Source organism: Macaca mulatta, chromosome 12 (assembly GCF_049350105.2).
Source record: "Macaca mulatta isolate MMU2019108-1 chromosome 12, T2T-MMU8v2.0, whole genome shotgun sequence".
Taxonomy (NCBI): domain Eukaryota; kingdom Metazoa; phylum Chordata; class Mammalia; order Primates; family Cercopithecidae; genus Macaca; species Macaca mulatta.
In genome coordinates this window covers 127,855,407-127,876,885 of record NC_133417.1, presented here as the reverse complement: position 1 = coordinate 127,876,885, position 21,479 = coordinate 127,855,407, and the positions used below count along the sequence as shown (strand labels likewise).

Sequence of the window (21,479 nt, the reverse complement as noted above, 5' to 3'; positions counted from 1 at the left end):
TTCCCTTGTCATTTATGAAGTAAATCACAGCCTGAAATGGTTTCTGCTATTTAAATAGCTTTTACAGTAGATGAAACCTGCTAAGATCAAAACCTCCCCATTCCAGAAGACATTAACATTTAACATCATATTTTATTCTAAGCATTAATTATACTTCAAAATACACATATAACTGTATGAAGCATAACTGAAATCATATAGGCAATATTTTTAAAAGTTGATTCGGATTTAAGTATCTATTATAAGTTAGCTTTTGTTATTTAACAAACTACCCCCAAGACTTAGTGGCTTAAAACAACAACCATTTATTTATCTCATGATTCTCTTGGTCACTACAGTGGTTTTCCTGGTCTGAGCAAGTTTGGCTAATCTCTGCAGGGCTTACCCATATGTAGTCAGTTGACTGGTTGGCTAGCAACTGGATGATCTGGGATGGCCTCACTCATGTCTGCTTCTTGGCAGTGGGGTCAACAACTCCCGTGTCCCTCATCATACAGCAGGCTAGCTTGGGCTTTTTTACTTGGGGTTGCAGGGTTCCTAGCAGCAAGAGAGCATGCCCAGTGCCCAGGTGTTTTTCAAATATTATTCTGTTGGCCAAAGCCAGTCATGTGGCTAGATTTGATGGGTGGAGAAATAGATGCCATCTCCTGATTGGAAGATTGGCAGTATCACATTGCAAGGCCATGGATACAGAGAGGGGGGAAATTTGTGGCCATTTTTACAGTTTACGACAGTAGCAATTGGGATTAGCTGGAGATAGCTTTTTAGATGGTTTTAAAATTATGTCAGAGAGTTTCTTTTTCTTCTTTTTTTTGTTTGAGGAGTCTCGCTCTGTCACCCAGGCTGGAGTGCAGTGGCGCGACTCGGCTCACTGCAAGCTCCGCCTCCCAGGGTCATGCCATTCTCCTGCCTCAGCCTCCCGAGTAGCTGGGACTACAGGTGCCCGTCACCACACCCAGCTAATTTTTTTTTGTATTTTTAGTTGAGACGGGGTTTCACCGTGTTAGCCAGGATGGTCTCGATCTCCTGACCTTGTGATCCGCCTGCCTCGGCCTCCCAAAGTGCTGGGATTACAGATGTGAGCCACCATGCCCGACCTCTTTTTAATATGAAGATTTGTCAAGTGTTAATAAAAGTGATTGTATATTTTTGGGAAGAAAATGAGAAATATATTTTAATATTTGGTTCACTCTTCTCCTCATATGGATAATCCCTTAAAGTCATATATTTGTAATATAGAGATCTTTCATAAATTTGAAATGATGGGCTTTCTGAAAAGGAGTACTACATGAGTGTTTTGGCATTTGTTCATTTATTTCCTCCTAAACTTAAATTAGAACAGCTTTTCTTAGGGAAGGATCCTCTGGGGGAAACTGATTCTCTCTCACATGAAATAGCATCTTTTCTTAAACTCTTTGAAAGTTTTTTTTCTTGTGTTTTGTAATTTCATAGAAAAGTATAAAGTGTTTTTTTTTTTTTTTTTTTTTTTAATTTTTTTTTTTTTTTTGAGACGGAGTCTTGCTCTGTTGCCCAGGCTGGAGTGCAGTGGCGCGATCTCGGCTCACTGCAAGCTCTGTCCCCCAGGTTCACGCCATTCTCCTGCCTCAGCCTCCTGAGTAGCTGGGACTACAGGCGCCCGCCACCACGCCCGGCTAATTTTTTGTATTTTTAGTAGAGACGGGGTTTCACTGTGTTAGCCAGGATAGTCTCGATCTCCTGATCTTGTGATCCGCCTGCCATGGCCTCCCAAAGTGCTGGGATTACAGGTGTGAGCCACCACGCCCAGCAAAAAGTATAAAGTTTTAAAGTAAGAGATCTAGAGGAGATAAGTTGTCAGTAGTCAGACAGACTAATGGTGTGTGCTTTGGAACTGGGTTGTCTTAATTTGTTTATTAATTCATTAATTTGTTCATTAGTTACTTTTTTTTGTTTGTTTGAGATGGAGTCTCGCTCTGTTACCCAGGCTGGGGTGCAGTGGCGCCGTCTCAGCTCACTGCAACCTCCACCTCCTGGGTTCAAGCGATTCTCCTGCCTCAGCCTCCCGAGTAGCTGGGATTACAGGCTCGTGCCACCACGCCCGGCTAGTTTTTGTATTTTTAGTAGAGATGGGGTTTTACTATGTTGGCCAGGCTGGTCTCGAACTCCTGACCTCAGGTGATCCACCTGCCTCGACCTCCCAAAGTGCTGAGATTACAGGCATGAGCCACCATGCCCAGCCATTTGTTACTACTTATATGCATGCATTCACTCATCAAATATATATACCAAATGCTTATTATATGATAATCATTTTCTAAGCACTGGGCATATAGCAACACTTGGACTTGGCAGTTTACTATTATGACCTGGAACTAGTTATTCACCTAAAATTCAAATTCCTTACCTGTCAAATGAGAATACTAATAGCATTTGTTGTGAGGATTAAGTAAGATTATCTTAGAAGTGTATCTTGTATTGTTCATCTCATAATAACTATTTAGTTCATAGTAACTATTGAGAAAAGTGACTTACTACTTTGTAATCTTCACCTTGTGCCTCCCAAACCCTGCAGTGCTTTCTCATCACCTGGGGATTTTGAAAACGTGCAGATTGGGCTTCAGTAGCTCTGGTGCCACTGCCACTAGCTATCAAGACCTGCAGTCAGCCTTTCTCATGAGCACTTAGGTGATGCTGGTGCTCTGAGGTGCTCTTAGGTCTACTCTGAGGACTGCAGTTTGTGTAGCAAGGTTCTGGACCATTGCCCTTACTTGAATCAAAACAGGTCTTTAAATTTATGACCTTTTTGCTAGTGACATGTTATACTTTTGAGAGTAATTGAGTGATAAGAAATATTCATAAGGACATTTCCAAAGGTGTTGAAAAGCCTGGGTTTTTATGTGTGTGTGTTCTCACGTCACTAATATGGTGGAGTTACATGCTGTCTGAAGAAGACTGAGTACCAAATTCATTAGATACTCCTACCCCTGTTGTCTTCTGGAGCAGATTGGTAGCCATAACATCATTGCATTTCCCCACCTGGAAATTGTAAGAAAAGAATATCTTCATCATGCTCTTAGACTTAGTATGATGAACATTGTGACATTGGAATTACTCTTTCTTGCTCATATCCATCTGCTTGCATAGGACAAGACTGAAAATCTTTTTTTTTTTTTTTTTTTTTTTTTGAGACGGAGTCTCGCTCTGTCGCCCAGGCTGGAGTGCAGTGGCCGGATCTCAGCTCACTGCAAGCTCCGCCTCCCGGGTTTACGCCATTCTCCTGTCTCAGCCTCCTGAGTAGCTGGGACTACAGGCGCCCGCCACCTCGCCCGGCTAGTTTTTTGTATTTTTTAGTAGAGACGGGGTTTCACCGTGTTAGCCAGGATGGTCTCGATCTCCTGACCTAGTGATCCGCCCGTCTCAGCCTCCCAAAGTGCTGGGATTACAGGCTTGAGCCACCGCGCCCGGCCAAGACTGAAAATCTTTAGCAGGGTTCATAAACATCTTTGGAATGATGTAGCACAGCAGTGTTTTACCGTGGGGAATGGGGATTGACTATCTGAAAGGGAAAAATGTTTGGCATTTTATATTATTTCCAGGCAGTGCAAACTGTCTAGCAAGTAGGATGTTCACGTATGAATCTAATGTAACAAATTTATACCTCATAATACTGTTTTTGAAACATCAAGTTTATTCTCAATCTGTGGCTCTAATGACAATTTCTTGGGAACGTAATCGAACTGCAATAATGACTAATTTAATGGAAAAGAGTCTAAAGCTGTATCTGATGGGAAATGATTTACTTTTTAAACTCTTTCTCTTTAAGGAATTAGCTTACCGAAAGGAGATGGTGAGAGCTGACCTCATTAACAAAAAAGTTGGAATCAGGTATGCTCTGAAAACTTCACTTAATTCAAGAACAAAAGTACACATATGACTAATTTTTTTTTGCGATCCTTCAGAGTCGGTTACGGAATGATAAAACATCAGTTAACATGTCTGGTTTCTGATAGAACTCAAAAAGAAAGATTACTATTTCAGCTAGTAGCGTATGTTGAAACACAATGCAAACATTAAAAAATAATCCAATGAAGTTTATGGTTTGTTCATTCCTTTTTCAGAGAAACTCCAGAAAATCTTGCCAAACTTCTGACAAGGATGTATTTAAAATCAGAAGTCATAGGTGACGGGAATCAGATTGAGATTGAAATCCCTCCAACCAGAGCTGACATTATCCATGCATGTGATATTGTAGAAGATGCAGCTATTGCTTATGGATATAACAACATTCAGATGACTCTCCCGAAAACTTACACCATAGCTAATCAAGTAAGATTGCACCCTTAAATAAACACTCTTTATTGTTAGAAACTGATTATTGAAAGCCAGGAAGGCTTCGAGAAAACAGAACGTAGGAATCAAGCAGTATTTGGACATGCTCTGCAATGAGAGGCATTTGCTATGGAGAGGATACAAAACAGATGCCCAAATGATTAGAGTAAGTTGAAAACCTGTGATGACTAGTTCTTTGAAGAAAGACAGGTTTCGAGTTTGGAGCCCTTGTTGAATCTCTCAGAGGTTCATTTTCTCAACTTGGGCCTGAAGGCAGAAGCTGTGTGTGGGAGAGATGGAAGTGGGGGTGGTTTGTACATCTGTGTAAAAGCAGAGGGGGGGCAGAACGGTGGGGAGGGAGGAGGTAATATTGGTAGGGAAATGGTGGCATTAGCAGTACATAAGGGTGAAAAGGTATTTAATCTTTTAAACATTTTTATTAAAAAAATTATTTAATGACATGTTCTGTATAAATCTCCCTTTTAAAAAACAAGAAATATTGAGGTGAAATCAAATGGGTACTTTTTTTTTCAGTTTCCTCTTAATAAGCTCACTGAACTTCTCAGATATGACATGGCAGCCGCTGGCTTCACTGAAGTGCTTACCTTTGCCCTGGTATGTCTTACATGCTTTTTCTGCCCAGCTTGTTGTTTACTTAGACTCTCCGAATTATTTATTCTATGATTCTTCATAAGAATTTATAAAATCTAGACTGTTAGAACTTCCAGATTCTGAAAGAAAACCTTTGTTACTTGAGAGTATACAATTCCTGGAAAAGTAATGTTGAAGCTTTTCTTTTTACAGCCACAAAAGAAAATGAAGGCCTAGAAAAACATACCTTAAATGACAGATGACAAAGTATTTTATAGTTTGATGTGAGTGTTGAGAGTTCACAATGTATTTCATAACCAAATTTATTAAGTTAGAATATTTGGTCTTAATTTGGTTATGGCTGTGCCCACTAGATGCCGCCCTGGGTAAAGGCTTGTGGACTGTTCCACATTAAATTAATTTCTTTGTCTTTGAACATGTTCACAAACATTTGCTTTGAGTTGAAAAGCTGACATAAAAGGCCTAAATCAGGAAATGACTTTTATTACAAAATCAGAAGGATATCTCCCTCCCCCACCAGATTGACCATATGAAAGAATAAAATGTGTATGCAATTTGTAGTTCCATTTTTCCCTCTTGCTGAGCATTTCTGCGGTGCCTACAATGTAGTTCTTCAGCATTCAAGTATGTTTAATCTATGAGGGGAAAGGAAGCTACTTCTTTTTCTCCTCTGCAACTCAGCCCTAGCCCTGAAATTCTCAATCTTTTATGGTATTTAAGGGACCCTACTTCTAGTTTGCTTAATACTTTGATTTTTCTGATTCAGCAGTCATTCATTCAACATTTGTTGAGCATTTATTATATGTCAGGCACTGCACCAATGAGGAAGCCTGAGGCTGAGAGAGGATAAGTATGTAGCACATTTTACACGGACAGCAGGAGAACTGCTATGTTCCTGGCCACTATGCTTGCATGATCTCATTATATCATGAGCAGAGTCCTGACCTTTGGCCTCCTAGAACAGTGCTTTTCCATGGTCTCATACCATGTACGCTAGGTCTGCAATGCCATGTCATTCATCTGTGTACATATATATACACATATTTGTAGTTGTGAGCATCCACGATTTCATGTAAAATGAAATACCAAAAATAACATTGAGAAATATATTTTTATTTTTTAAAACATATGAGTGTCATAGGAATACATCTTATTTTTTTTTTTTTTTTTTGAGACGGAGTCTTGCTCTGTCGCCCAGGCTGGAGTGCAGTGGCCGGATCTCAGCTCACTGCAAGCTCCGCCTCCCGGGTTTACGCCATTCTCCTGCCTCAGCCTCCCGAGTAGCTGGGACTACAGGCGCCCGCCACCTCGCCCGGCTAGTTTTTTGTTTTTTTTTTTTAGTAGAGGCGGGGTTTCACCGGGTTAGCCAGGATGGTCTCGATCTCCTGACCTCGTGATCCGCCCGTCTCGGCCTCCCAAAGTGCTGGGATTACAGGCTTGAGCCACCGCGCCCGGCCAGGAATACATCTTATTTTAAAGGACTCATACTTTAACCATTAGAGTAAACCATAACAGTTCTCTTCCTCACTTCGAATCCTCTTTTCCTCCCCAGAAACAACTGCTGTTAAAACTTGGGTATGCATTTTTCCCTGCCCTTTTATATTAGTGGTGCAGTTTAATTTTGTAACCTTGGAGCCTCATGTGTCTTTAGAGGAGCACAGAGGCTGAGTCTTGACGAGTGGCTTCTCTGCAGGGAATGTTCACCCTGTGCCAAGGGCTTTGTGTACACGATTCTGTTTCTTCTCAGTATACGCCTGTGAAGCGGGCGTTCCTGTCTTTCACAGCAGTTGATTTAAGTAACTTGTCCTGCGCCGTGGCTGTGGATCAGGGATTCCCGCCCATGCCTGTCTGCATCCAAGGCCTGTGACTGAACTGTCACACCAGGGACGTTAGAAACAGCCTGTTCAGCTGTCCAAAGTCACTTTAATATATTCATTGTTTATCACTGAGGGGAAGAGAAAGGGGTGAGCTCCTAGAGAGTTTCAGATTTGTACTAAATTTTCCTGTAGGACTTTTAACATTAAAGATGTCTACGAAGATGTTTATAGGCAAGCCTAAGCATCACTGAGCAAAGACGGTCTATGTTGTTAAATCCAGTTTTGCACAAGAGTAACAGCCATTTTTTTTTCCTGAAACCTAGTCCCTGACTTTCCAAGTGTAAATAATTCACATTTCATCATAATGATTTTTGCTATATCTGCATAGTAGTTATATTCTTTTAAATTGGCTCACTTTTAAGTTGACTTATGTACTTCAGCCTTGTTATAGGAATAATATCTGTAAAAATTATGAGGTTCATTTACTTGTTGTATTTTTCTAACACATTAAAATAAACACATAAATATTAACATTAAAAAAGTTCCTGGCAGGCATGTAATCCCGTGCACTTAGGGAGGCCTAGTCGGGCGGATCACTTGAGGCTACGAGTTCGAGACCAGCCTGGCCAACTTGGCAAAACCCCGTCTCTACTAAAAATACAAAAATTAGTCGGGTGTGGTGGTGCACACCTCTAATCCCGGCTACTCGGGAGACTGAGGCAGGAGAATCGCTTGAATCTGCCTGGGAGATGGAGGTTGCAGCGAACCGAGATTGCGCCACTGAACTCCAGTGTGGGCAACAGAGTGAGACTGTCTCAAACAAAAAAAAAAAGTTTCTTACTGTGTACTAACTACTGCCACTTCAGGGTAGCTTAATTTAAATTGCCTCTTGTCACTATCCCTTATTATCCATTGCCGTGATAAAATACAAGGTCACCCAGATACACAGCTGCATTGCCATGTGTCTTTGGAGTGTTTTTTTCTTTTACACAGAGAGAACTAGTTTCATTTGAGAGTAGATTGCTTCATGTCAATTGCATTTCCTAATTAATCAATCAAATTATACCTAAATGTTGGTATAAAACTTCTTTATGCTGTGGGGAAAACGCTTATCCCCAGTGTGCCTGCCACCATTCTCCACCTCAGCAGCCATAGCAGATCAGGGAGCTGTTTTCTGCTATGCCTGGATGTGGCTTCAGGATCTTTCTCGAGAAAGCATGGCAAGAATCACTAGAACTGACATTGACATGAAATGAATTCTTACCATTTCAGTTGGTGTGTGCCATTTTGTTTTAATAAGTGAAATGCATGCCAACTAGCCTTTGAAAACTGGTTGTAGAACAGTATAATGAACAATATTGCCTAACATTGGAAAATAGTACAATAATCTGATGGTACGTCAGTTTTTGTGTTACGTTTTAAATGCTCTTTCAAAAAGCTAGCATTAATATACATGATAATAATTTATCCTTGGTAATGATTTGTCAGTTATCATCATTGTTGATATTTTTTGAGCGCTTACTCTGTGCCAGGCACCATAATTGCATTATCTCATTATATCATTTATTATTAGACTTGATGTATCTAATCGTCAGTGAGTTTTTAATTTCATAACTTCTGCCTACAATGCTGGTTTCTGAGGGTGGCAAGCATCTTTCTCTTTGATCACTGGGTACTCAGCAGTTTATTTGTTGTAAGAGTTTCAGGCATGTGCACAGAAGTTAAGTGATACAATAAAAGAGCACTGGGCAGAGTTCCAGTCACTTGAATTCTGTTCTCAGTCCTACTGTTCTGCCACAAGTCAGTGTGGATTTAGCAAGGGTTACAATGGTAGTCAAAATGGAAAGTCATGAAATACCAAGGAGGGAGGGAAAGTTTCTGACTAGAGTCATTAGGAATATTATTACGGAAGAGAGGTCATTTAAGTCTGCCTTAGGGAATAGCAGCAAGTGGGGCTGGGATGGCATTTCAGGTAAGGTAGGGAAACATAAGGTTTAGGGAATGGCTAGGGCATCATGGGAGATTAGATTGGAAAGATAAATGGGAAACTAGCTTAGGAAGGGCCTGAGTACAGTTTATACCATCTCCACGTGAAAAATTTACTTTAGCTCTGTATGATGCCTAGGACTCATTGTGAAAGAAGTATTAATGTTAAATTCCATCTGCTGCGGGCCTGAGATTGATGTGTATTTATTCTTAGCTTATTCTTTTTTATTTGTTTATTTTTTTTTTATTACATTTACTCCAGCTGACACCAGGCCTATTCTTAACTTGCTGATATATGTAGAGAATATACGTTGTTCTTAGAAGTTGACTTACAGCATTACTTTTTATTTTAAACTTAAGTAATTGCTTTTCCATATTAATCTGTTTTGTATGTACTTCACAGTGCTCCCAAGAAGATATAGCTGATAAACTTGGTTTGGATATCTCTGCAACAAAGGCAGTCCACATAAGTAATCCTAAAACAGCTGAATTTCAGGTAAGAATTTTAAGTAGGTGAGAATTCAGGTAAAAACCGAGAGGCAGTACATGAGTTAGGAAAAGTCTCTTCAGTTATTATACCTGAGATGGTGAAATCTTAGAGCTTTTTTATAGTATCTTCTTGGGTAAGTTTATAGTTGGTTATTACGTGCTATACTGCCAAAAATTCTTAACACTTTTAAAAATAATATTTTCTTGATTAGCTTCATACTGGGTTCTTACTTGCTTTGTATTATCTGGCCCAGTCCCTCTTGTCTGAACTTTCCATTTCATAATTGATTTTTTAACACTATTTTCTGATTTCATCTTTTTTTTTTTTTTAATTTTTATTTTTTGAGACAGAGTCTTGCTCTGTTTCTCAGGCTGGAGTACAGTGGCATGATCTCGGCTCACTGCAACCTCTGCCTCCCAGGTTAAAGCGATTCTCCTGCCTCAGCCTCCCAAGTAGTTGGGATTATAGGTGTGCGCCACGATGCTTGGCTAATTTTTGTATTTTTAGTAGAGAGGGGGTTTCACCATGTTGGTGAGGCTGGTCCTGAACTCCTGACCTCAAGTGATCCACAAAGTGACCTTGGCCTCCCAAAGTGCTGGGATTACAGGCATGAGCCCCTGCACCTAGCCAGATTTCATCTCTTTTCCGTTCATTTGTAATAAAAGAACAAAACCTGTTCCCAGTTCCTCCGTAAGTCATTCACTTTGAAATTGCCCATTATATCAGTTCTTGACTGTGCTGCTTATTTCTTTTATTGTAATTGTCTAAGTTTATTGGCAGTTTCATTTAGAGTTTAGGAATATTTAAATGAGAATGATACTACCTTAATATTAAGTATTAAGTGATTTGTGTTATAGATTAGGATATTAACTATAAAGGGAGGGCATTTAAAAATTATACCATCGTTGCTTATTAATAACTTTATTTATTTATTTATTTATTTATTTTGAGACGGAGTCTTGCTCTGTCACCCAGGCTGGAGTGCAGTGGCCGGATCTCAGCTCACTGCAAGCTCTGCCTCCCGGGTTTACGCCGTTCTCCTGCCTCAGCCTCCCGAGTAGCTGGGACTACAGGCGCCCGCCACCTCGCCCGGCTAGTTTTTTTTTTTGTATTTTTTAGTAGAGACGGGGTTTCACCGTGTTAGCCGGGATCGTCTCTCGATCTCCTGACCTCGTGATCCGCCCGTCTCGGCCTCCCAAAGTGCTGGGATTACAGGCTTGAGCCACCGCGCCCGGCCGCTTATTAATAACTTTAAATAGTTCTATCTCTTTTATACTAATAAGCTCTTGTTCTGTTTCTCTTGCATGTACAAATCTGTGTGTTTTTTAACCCAGATTTTAGAGAAAATCATGTCTTCTTCTAGAATCAAGGGGAATCTTAGAACTGGAAGGCTATATTTTAAAGAAGGTTAATGCTATTATAAATAATATCTGAATTCTGATTTAAAATCGTTTCTTTGGATTTTGGTTTTTACTTATACAAAAATAAGGGATGGGTTAGTTCTAAAAACAATTCTAAAAGTTCTGAAAGTGTTTAAATCTAAATTTAAAAATTCTAAATTTTATCTATAGAACCACCTACTAATGTTGTAGATTACAGCTAGACTAATTAAAGAGCTAATTGGTAATATATATCAAGTATATGAATTCTTTATCTATATTTAGGGTCAGAACTTTGAAGAATCCTTATACTAATTTTGGAAGGATTATAATAATGAATTTTTATATTTTGTTTTCTGAGGTCTAGTTTCCTATTGCTTTTAAAATTTGCCCATAGTGTTCTTTTTAATAAGAGGTATTCAAATTCATTTGCATAGAATGATTTTTCAGTAAATATTAATGGATTTTTGTTTATTCCAAATGCACCTTTTTCTCCCAGTTTTACTTAGATTACTTTTTTAAAAAAACTTTATTTTATTTTTATTTGTCTTTTTGAGACGGAGCTTCACTGTCTTGCCCAGGCTGAAGTGCTGTGGCCTGGTCTTGGCTCACTGCAACCTCCGCCTCCTGGGTTCAAGCGATTCTTGTGCCCCAGCCTCCCGAGTAGCTGGGATTATAGGCGTGTGCTACCATACCTTGCTAATTTTTGTACTTTAATAGAGATGGGGTTTTACCATGTTGGCCAGGCTGGTCTCGAACTCCCAGCCTCAAGCGATCTACCCCCCCCCATGGCCTCCCAGAGTGCTGGGATGACATGTGTGAGCCAACTCGCTTGGCCTTTTTTTCAACTTTTATTTTAGATTCAGTTAGTATATGTGTAAGTCTGTTACAAAGGTATATTACATGATGTTGAGGTTTGGAGTGTGATTGAACCCGTCACCCAGTATTGAGCATAGTACCCAACAGGTAGTTTTTCAGCTCTTGCCCCCCACCTCCCTCTTTGCCTTATATTCCCCTACTGAAGCTTGATAGATTTCTTAAGATGTGGTAACTGTTATGTTCTTCAGGATTTACATCCTGCCTTATCTATTTTATATAAGTGGAAGGAAAATAATCAGAAATGCATTAAATGTCACTATAAATAGCTGTGGCTTAGCACACTTAGGAATCAATCTTTCTGCGTAAAGTACCTTAAAGATGAAAGAGAGTGCCTATCTTTTGACCTAACAGATTCTATATTTTACCTTGCTTTACCAATAGGTGAGTCCTACTACTACTAATTTGGCTAAGAGGTTTATATTTATTTATGGTTAGGTTAAATGTAAAATTCTTCATGGGCCTATAACTCAGTTTCTTGTCTAAATCCATTCTTTCTCCTGCATAATTCTTAACTTTGGGCTCTTTTCTGATAGTAAATATGTTAGAGAATGGACAAGATAAAAATACAACTTGGCTAAAATATGTAAAATTTTATTATAGTGACAATAAACAAACTTACAGAATATTACCACACCCCTTCCAAATTAACAATAATATTCCTTAATCACCTCACATATCCAGTCATTGTTTCAGTTTTCCCAATTGTCAATTTTTTTTTTTTTTTTTGAGATAGAGTCTCACTCTGTTGCCAGGCTGGAGTGCAGAGGCGCAATCTTGACTTACTGCAACCTCCGCCTCCTGGGTTCAAGCGATTCTCCTGCCTCAGCTTCCCAAGTAGCTGGGACTACAGGCGCGGGCCACCACCCCCAGCTAATTTTTGTATTTTTAGTAGAGACAGGGTTTCACCATGTTGGACAGGATGGTCTCGATCTCCTGACCTCATGATCCGCCCATCTCAGCTTCCTATCAATTTTTTTTTTTTTTAACAGTTTGAGTTGGTATTCAAATGTGGTTCATACATTGACATTGATTTATATGCTTTTCATGTCTCTGTTAATCTACAAGTTGTGCCTCTCATCCTTCCATCTTTCTTTTCCTTTCAGTTTGTTTATTGAAGAAACTGAGTCATTTGTCCTACAGAATTATTACATTTAGGATTTTGCTGAATATGTTCCAGTGGCTCCCTAAGTTTCCAGTAAATTGGTAGTTGGATATAGAAGCTTGATCAGATTCAGGTGTAATTTTTTGTATTTCTGTAGGTTTTTAAATATGCAAATAAGGCATATCTATAAAATACACTGATAAAATTAAGAAAAGTTTTCTATAACAGTAGTTTGTTTATTGTATTTCAATAAGTTAAATTTCCTTTTAACTTTTAACATTGTAGTTTCGTTTCTGTGAATGGTTTGGGCACTTGCCCTCCAATGGGGAAAATGAACAATATTTAAGAAGCACCACGTTGAAGGCGAATAGCAGCTTGTTGGTATAGTGAGTGTGATGGGAAAGACGTTCTCTTTTTCCTTCAAAACACAGTCTAGCAATTCCATTTAGGGTCTTATGGTTACTTGTGCAGGATCTAAGAAGGTCTATGTTTTAGCTTGGGTGTTCAGGGCAAACCTCTGTAGGAGAGAACATTTGAGCAGACCCTTGAAGGAAGGAAGGAAGCCACATGTGAACCTAAAGGAAGAATGTATGAGCAGAGTAAGCGTGGAGGCCTCAGGATGGAAATCTACTTGCTGACCAGTGTGGCCTCCAGTATGGCTGGAGTGCAGTAAGCCTGTGGGAGCAGCAGGACTTGAGGGTAGAAAGGGAGGCAGGGCACATCACACGGCCCCAGGTAGGCCATGGATTTTATTCAAAATTTAATGGAAACTTCTTGGAGATTTTTGACCAGGGGAGTTGCATGATCTGATTTCCGTCTTAAAGGACTGCTCTGTATGGAGAATAGGCCACAAGGTGGCAGGAGTGGAAGCACAGAAGAACGTTATGCAGTTGTCTAGGGAAAAGATAATAGTGCTTGGTGTATGAATGCAGAGCCCAGACTCTCACAGTAATGTTATACCACTGCTTATAAAACCCTTCTGGTAACATGTGTTGGAAGCTAATATATTCCGTATAGCTCACAGGGAGAAATTTATTTTGCATACAAAGCAGGAAAGTTTTGCTTTTTTCAAATGTACCAGGGTATGCATTTCTTAGGAACAGTAGGAATGAAATGACTGTACATACTTTCACATTTGCTTTAGTTAATGAAAAGTTTAGAACTGTAGTTACAGCCTACCCATAGCAGCTGTATATATTTTTTAGCACCTACGTATTTGTGTTCTGTTTTCCTCATTGTGGTGGTGTTTTAATTGCATTTACATTTTTCCTGGTCCTAATTTTGAGTAATTCATATTTAATCTATTTATGGTTGTATTTATTTATTTGTTTAGAGACAGGGTCTCTGTTGCCTCGGCTGGAGTGCAGTGGTATGATTATAGCTTATTGTAACCTTGAACTCCTGGGCTCAGGCAATTCTCCACCTCAGCCTCCCGAGTAGCTGAAACTGAAGGCATGTATCCATACCCAGCTAATTGTTAAATTTGTGGAGGTGGTGTTTTGCTATGTTGCCCATGCTGGTCTCAAACTGCTAGCCTCAAGTGTTCCTCCTACCTTGGCCTCCCAAAGCTTTGGGATTACAGGCATGAGCCACGGTGCCTGACCTATATTTAATCTACTTAAACATTTGTATTTCTTGTAGTCTATTTCAATTACTTTGTGAAATGAGGCAGGATATGAAAACTTGCATACATGCATTTGAAATCTTGAAAGCAAACTTTAGTTTTTGAGATGATAATCAATTAGCTGGGTGCAGTGGTATGTACCTGTAGTTCCAGCTACTTGGGAGGCTGAGGCAGGAGGCATTTGCCTCCTGCTATAGCGGTTTGAGGCATTTGAGGCTGCAGTGAGCTATGATTGTGCCCACTGCACTCCACCCTGTGCGAAAGAGTGAGACTGTGTCTCTAAAAAAAAGGAAAAATGAAATAATGAATGATAATGAATAAAATAATCATGCCTTAGATATGAGCAAACATATTTAGGTTATATTTGTTTCTCATTTATTTTTTAATCACATTTATGATTTTTTATTTTGTAAATTTGGAAGCCAGAATGTTTTCAGTTCTTTTCAGTTCAATTGCAGTATTCTGGAGTTGAAAATTGAAAGTGACTTTGATATTTTAGGGCAATGCATTTTCCAGAAGTGTCTTCCTATGAAGCCATAGTCTTTCTGCCATAGTCTTTGTCTTTCACCAAGTTTGTTTGTTTGGGTCGTATTTGGTCAGTGCAATTTCATGTCTTTTCCTGTAGGTGGCACGCACTACCCTTCTTCCTGGCCTCCTGAAGACCATAGCAGCAAATCGTAAGATGCCCCTTCCTCTGAAACTGTTTGAAATCTCCGACATTGTAATAAAAGATTCTAATACAGGTAAGAATAAGTCACCTTTGATTTGATTTGTGTATTTAAAGCATTTTTTTCATTATGAAAACCTTAACTATACATAAAAGCAGAAAAAGTAGTATAATTAGCCCCTAGGTACCCAGCCCCCATCTTCAACAGTTACTAACACATGGACAGGCTTCTTTCATCTATACCACTATCAACTTCCCATATTATTTTAATATGAATCATAGACATTGTATCATTTCATCAGCAAACACTTTAGTAGTAGTTTGTTTTTTTTTTGGAGACAGTTTCACTCTGTCACCCAGGCTGGAGTGCAATGGCCTGATATTGGCTCACTGCAACCTCTGCCTCCTGGGTTCAAGTGATTCTTGTGCCTCAGCCTCCTGAGTAGCTGGGATTAAAGGTGTGTGCCACCATACCTAGCTAATTTTTGTGTTTTTAGTAGAGCTGGTGTTTCACCATGTTAGCCAGGCTGGTCTCAAACTTCTGACCTCAGGTGATCTGTCCGCCTTGGCCTCCCAAAGTGCTGGGATTACAGGCGTGAGCCACCGGCACCCAACTACTTTAGTATGTATTTCTAAAAGATAAGCACTACAACTTTAGTTTTGTTTGTTTTATAAATTTCATTTTTATGATTAATTTATTTGAATCAGAATTTAAGGTCCAGCTATTTGGTTGCTGTCTCTCTCATTTCTTTTAATGGAAAGCATTTTTCAACAAAGAATTTAATAATTAAGAAGATTTCTATTAAAACCTCAACTTGACAAGCACTGTGGAACATTTTCTTATATGACATGATTTGTGTGCATATTGTCTTAACATACTTGATATCATGTCATTCTGCTTTAGCAGTGACTGTCCATTGTTACCGTTGTACCAGTGACTGCGAATGTGTTTGACCAGTTTTTGTTCCTTTTGAGTAAGCCCTGGACTTGTTAGTACAGTGGGTTGCTTGGTCCACACTTGGAATGGGGTGGTTGTTTAATGAGTATATATTTAGTAAGCACCTCCACTTGATTGCCAAGGAATTCAGTCTCTGATACAAATCTGACTGTTCGAAGCTGTATGTGCATTGGTCCCTTGGTGAGCAGTACCTGAAGGGACTCAATTGCTGTGTTTCCTTGGTTTCCGGATTTAACAGATCAATTCCTAGCAGTGTTTATGCCGCGATGCTTACTCTAGACTCTACAGAATTCAGACTGTGTTCTTTTGAATCAGTTGACAAAAGCAGAGACCTTATTCTCAATTTCTCCTGAAGAGGATAAACCTATTATTCTTAACTTTACAAAGTGGTCACAACTATTGACTGTAAATCGACCTATCTTAGGAATTATAGAGGTATGACCAGAGCTAGTACTGTCCATGGCAAACTTTCCAGCCAAGGCTGGATTCCATCTGTTCCCCACTATTGTCCCATTTAATGGATTGGAAAATTAAGACAGAAAGTGGTAATTTGCCCAGGGCTGCATAAAATATTGAACTTGGAGCTGGAGCCATAGTATAGGTCTCCGTCACACATCCTTAGAGAATGAAAGTTCATGTTTAATATCACTATGTAGAATTTTCTTTAGGTGGTAAATTTACTGTAGTAAAAATCAGAAAACATTTTTAGTGCCAGCTACAAATAGTTTTGAGTGTTCTTGTACCTTAAATCCTCCATTGGTAGAGATAACTGAGAATTTGATATAATTCCATTGTCAAATTTTTCTGTTAGCCTTGAGTTGTTTCCATTCATCTTATTCATTTGCATTTTACATTGTTTTGATCGTTGATGATCTGTTCGTGTTTAGAAATATATGGTTACATTTATAAATCAGGATTAGGTTAATTACATGGGTTTCCTCAAAAGTGTTGTAATACTGTTTCAGCAGTAGGCCTCTTCCCTGATCGGTAGGGCTCCCTGAGGGCTTTGCACGGTTCTGTGGGGCTGGGCATGCTCACAACCAGGCGGAGGGTGCGAGTGAGGAAACTGGGGTTGTTGCAGGGATGGGGCACTTGACAGTATTTTAGTCCTGGGTAGTGGTGCCTTTGCTATTTTTGTTTTAATTTGTGTTTGTTGGAAAGGCCCAGGTATACACTGTACCCTGCTTCTCTTTCTGGCCCCAAGGCCTATGCTTAGGATGACTTCCTATTGAGAGAACTCTTCTTAGGTGCTAGTGCTATAGGCCATCTTCTAACAGATCACCTAGGTGGCCAGGCGTGTTGGCTTATGCCTATAATCCCAGTGCTTTGGGAGGCCAAGGTGGGAGGATCTTTTGAACCCAGAAGGTTGAGGCTACAGTAAGCTATGTTTACACCAACTGTACTCCAGCCTGGGCAACAGAGTAAGACCCTGTCTCCCCCGCCTTGCCCCCCGCTCAAAAAAAAAAAAGAAAGAAAGAAAGAAGAAATGACTTAGAAAATCATCCCAGAAACTCAATTCATATAGCTTTTAGATTTGCATTTCTGTGATACTTTGTTTCGTTGGGAAGGATAGTTCCTATTTCTATAGGAAACCTCTTTTATATCTGTCTTTCGTTATAATTACTCTGCTCTATTTTCTCCATTGATTCATTTCTGATATTATTTTTGCCTGTTGTCTTGTACCATTCTGCTTTATTCTTTTTTTAAAAAGTTTTCCATCATCAATGGTATTTGAGAAATGAAGGGAGGTAAATGTGCTTGGTAAGTCTACCATCTTGAAAACATAGGTTTGCTTTAGTTTATTTGGAGTATGTTTTCTGTTTAGGTAGGCCTGGATTTTATTTCATAACAAAATGAGCTTTTCTGATGGAGTATTCTACATATGTACATGTGGATTCCCTACTTGTCATCTGGTGTACATAGAGGACAACAGGGGAGGCAGCAAAGCACTGCGGTTCCATAGAGAGACTCTGCAGCCAGAGTGCTTGGCTTTGAGTCATGGTTCTGCCTTTACCAGCTGCTTAACTTTGGACAATTTGTTTATTCTCTCTGTGGCTCAGCTTCCTCATCTGTACAGTGGGAATAATGATAGCACTTATTTCATTGATATGTTATAAGGATTAAATGAAATTACAGTTTGAAAAGTTCTAGCCACGTAATAAGAACTGTTGGTGTTTGCTCTTGTTGTTAAGATGTTTACAATTCCTAAACTCAGATAACGTAGCATCCTGGTTTATGGGAATTTTTTACTGGAATGACTTGAAAGCCTTAGCTGTCCATTAAAGGGCTAATGTCACCTTGCTGAGGCACTCAGGGCCAATTCTTATCCTCACTTTTGATTTAATTGGTTCTGTTATGCCTTTTTTTTTTTTTTTTTTTTTTTTTTTAGAATAAGAAAACTGAAACAGACGAACGTGGGAATTTATTTATGGAAACAGGAACATTGTTTTTTGAGTAATTGGTCACCTACTTTTTTTGAGTGAATTAACGTGTTTTTACTGTTTCTCAAACCAGTAACCATTTTTCTCTATTGGATTCACATTAGCAATTTCCTTCTAAAAAATGAAACTTTTTTGAAGACAAAAGTCTAAACCATAGTTTTCCAGTTAATGTGAAAATGCCTCAAATTTTCATTGGTGGGAGCAGTACCCAAACTACTGGTTCAAAAGAGTGGTGATAGATTGGCAAGAATGAGCAAGGCAGTCTCATTCAGCACAGCACATTGGTAGAAAAGATTTGTAAGTTATTTTTCATTGCTAGAGACTGCTTTAGAATATCAGAGAAAGAGTTGCCAGTCTTAAGGGAGACAAACCTGTGAGCAGATTCTTACAGATAATGCCCAGAGTGAATGTACCAGTTGCCCTTTGGTAGCTCAGAAGGGAGCAACAGTTGCCATTAATTTGTTTTCTAATACTAAGGAAAAACCCAACATTCCCAGCCTTGTATCAGTTTGGGGTGGGCAAGCATGTCTTCCAAAACAAAAATAGAATCCATATTGGATTTCGATATGCCTCCCACACATTTTGTGTGACCAGTATTCCTGTAAGAGTAGATGAAAGACTGCTAGCCCAATTTTCGTGCTTGACCTTGTTGGACAGTTTCTTATTCTAATGTAGACTTTTTTGACTGACCATCCGTGTTGTGTGAGGCCGTCAGGCTGCCAGTTTAGAGACTGTGTCAGGCATACTTTTCGAGCATTAAGACTTCCACTCTAAATCAGACACATTCAGGTTCTTTGAGGCTGAGCCAACCACTGCATTTATTGAGACTCTAGATATGAAGTTGCTGCAACATTTTACAAAATTAGTCATGACTCAAGGGACTCAGCCGATTTATGCCTTTTGTTGGGCAGAATGGTGTATGGCTTTGGAATGAGAAGTTGAATGCAGACTCTGCTGTGGGGTGAATGTTTTTCAGTTGATAACAAGGAAGTCAGCAGACGCAGCACAGAAGCTGCCATATCAGGCTGCTGTGTGAGCTATTGATTGGTGATTGGTTTCAGTCCTTAACATTTTTATTTTTTCTGTTAAATGTCAGGAACAACTGAACTATAAACCAAATAGTTAAAAAAAAAAAAAAAAAGACTTCTCGGGAGCAAAGGACCTAATTGTGAATTTCTAATCTGTACACCCAGAAAACCAACTGTATTTTGCAAAATCCAATATTTAGGCTTTTTCTTAAACACAGATTGACTTCTGCATTGTAGTTTATTGCTTTATGGTCACTGAAGCTGCCAGTATATATACATAGAATCTCCCTGAAATGGCAAGAGAAAACATATCACTGGTTTGAGTGAGTTTAAGTATAAAGGGAACAAGAGCCAAAGAAAGATTGGTTTGGCTTTCTAATGTAAGAGGGTGATTTAGATTTAGCAGGATACAATCGTGCAATTGTCAATTTGACATATATCTGTGGAGAACCCCGAAAATCAAATTGCCATGCATTTTGGTTATAACTACTACATTTACAAAATGTTGGATTTTAATAAATATAGTAGATGGAATAGGATAGGTTAAAGCCTCTTGACCACCCATAGGGGCCAGTTAGTGTCACTTTCTTAATGAAGTATGCTAAGCCTTCACTTTTTGCTCAGAGCATTCTTAACTTTCTTTGAAGCATTGCTATAGTCCTGGTGCAAGCTACATTTCCTATACCCCTCAAATCACTGACAAAATAGCTTTTAAAATTTCACATTGTTCCTGAAACTTTTCTAAATGAGAGAATCATCTACTTCTTCTTACCCTGCTTAGTTTGGATGTAGAAATCCAGAATTTTTTTTAAACTTTAGTCACAATATATGTTTAAGAGTCTTGTTCTTTTCTCCTCGCTTGACCACCATGGCCATCACAGAACAAACCTAATTCACTGTTTTTTTATGATTTGGTTTGTTCTTTCAATTTCCTGTTGGTTTGTGCCATATATGTATGTTGGTGTTTGTGTATCTGTCTTATAAGTTACGAAAATATAGCGGTCAGATTTTTAAAGGTTTTTGTGTAAATCTGTGCTTAAAAATAACTCAATAAAAGCATTTTCATTGTGGGCTTGTGAAATACCTCAGTTCTGAAAAATTATCCAGTAATTCTGGAGCCCTCAAATAATGGAGGATTATCTAGCATCCACATGTGGAATGTGGTTTTCCGAAGAGAGCTTATGTCATCAGTCTGGATTAATTTAATTTCACCATTTCATATTTTTCGCGTGTAGAGTTTCCAATTAATAATTCAAAAAATATGGATGTAAGGAGCATTGACATTAACAATTTTTGAAGTAACATCATTTGCATACGTGATGGCATCTTAACTGTGTAAATACATCATTTTTAATATAGAAAGTTATTTTAATAGATTTGGTTCCACATAGTTAAGATCTGCTAACATGAGTATAATGTGCCCTGTCATGCATTGAATATTGTATTTTTTTTTAGTAGGTAAAAAAATCCATTCCAGGTTTACATTAACTAAATAAAAGCCAACCCACAAGGACATAACTTTTTCCTTCATGCGTTGAGAAGGTCATAGATTTTTCCTCACATTTGTTTCTTGGCTTTTCAGCACTATTTTAAAAAGGAAAGTCTGTACTTTGGTGCCATAATATAGGAGAGCATTTTAAGGAAAATTGTTCTTAAGCTTTATTATGTTTTTTTAAAAACTGAAAATATATTTGTGATGTTTTTAAGACCTTTCATGAATGTGTATTTTTAATTTAAGAGCAATTCTAATCTTTTCTTTTTTTTTAATACTCAACTTCTCCTTAATCCTACTCTTAGAATTAGTTGCCAACCCTTTTCTGTGCTTATGTCAGCATATGTTATGCTTTTATTTACAGCCATAGATAATGGATAAATACTTTTTAGTGTTTATACAAATGGGATATACTTTACCTGTCTTGTTCTGCACCTCATTTCTCTTTTGAGCACATTCTATTGACTTCATTTCTTTTTAATGGCTGGATAATCTTCCATCATATCAGTGTACTATAATTTATTTACTTAGATTATTATGAATATTTAGATTTTTACCAAACTTTTGCTAAACTACGTTGCAAGAAATGTCCTTGTACCTTTATACAAATAGGAATTTTTAGAACTAGAATTGATCATTCCATAGGTGTAAACATCTAAATGTTTGATAATTTGTTAAATTCTCTTCATAAAAGGA

At 38.6% G+C, this 21,479-nt stretch overlaps 1 protein-coding gene across 3 annotated transcripts in view; it reads left to right on the top strand.

Annotated features, from left to right (window-relative positions):
- FARSB (phenylalanyl-tRNA synthetase subunit beta) overlaps window positions 1-21,479 on the top strand; it is an 80,727-nt gene that overhangs the window by 25,122 nt on the left and 34,126 nt on the right. For all 3 annotated transcript variants that reach the window (XM_028831151.2, XM_028831150.2, XM_028831149.2), the window contains 5 exons: window positions 3,803-3,864; window positions 4,098-4,305; window positions 4,843-4,923; window positions 9,127-9,219; window positions 14,823-14,940. In XM_028831151.2, the coding sequence (XP_028686984.1) occupies window positions 3,803-3,864; window positions 4,098-4,305; window positions 4,843-4,923; window positions 9,127-9,219; window positions 14,823-14,940 (562 nt within the window). The remainder of the gene's footprint in view (window positions 1-3,802; window positions 3,865-4,097; window positions 4,306-4,842; window positions 4,924-9,126; window positions 9,220-14,822; window positions 14,941-21,479) is intronic.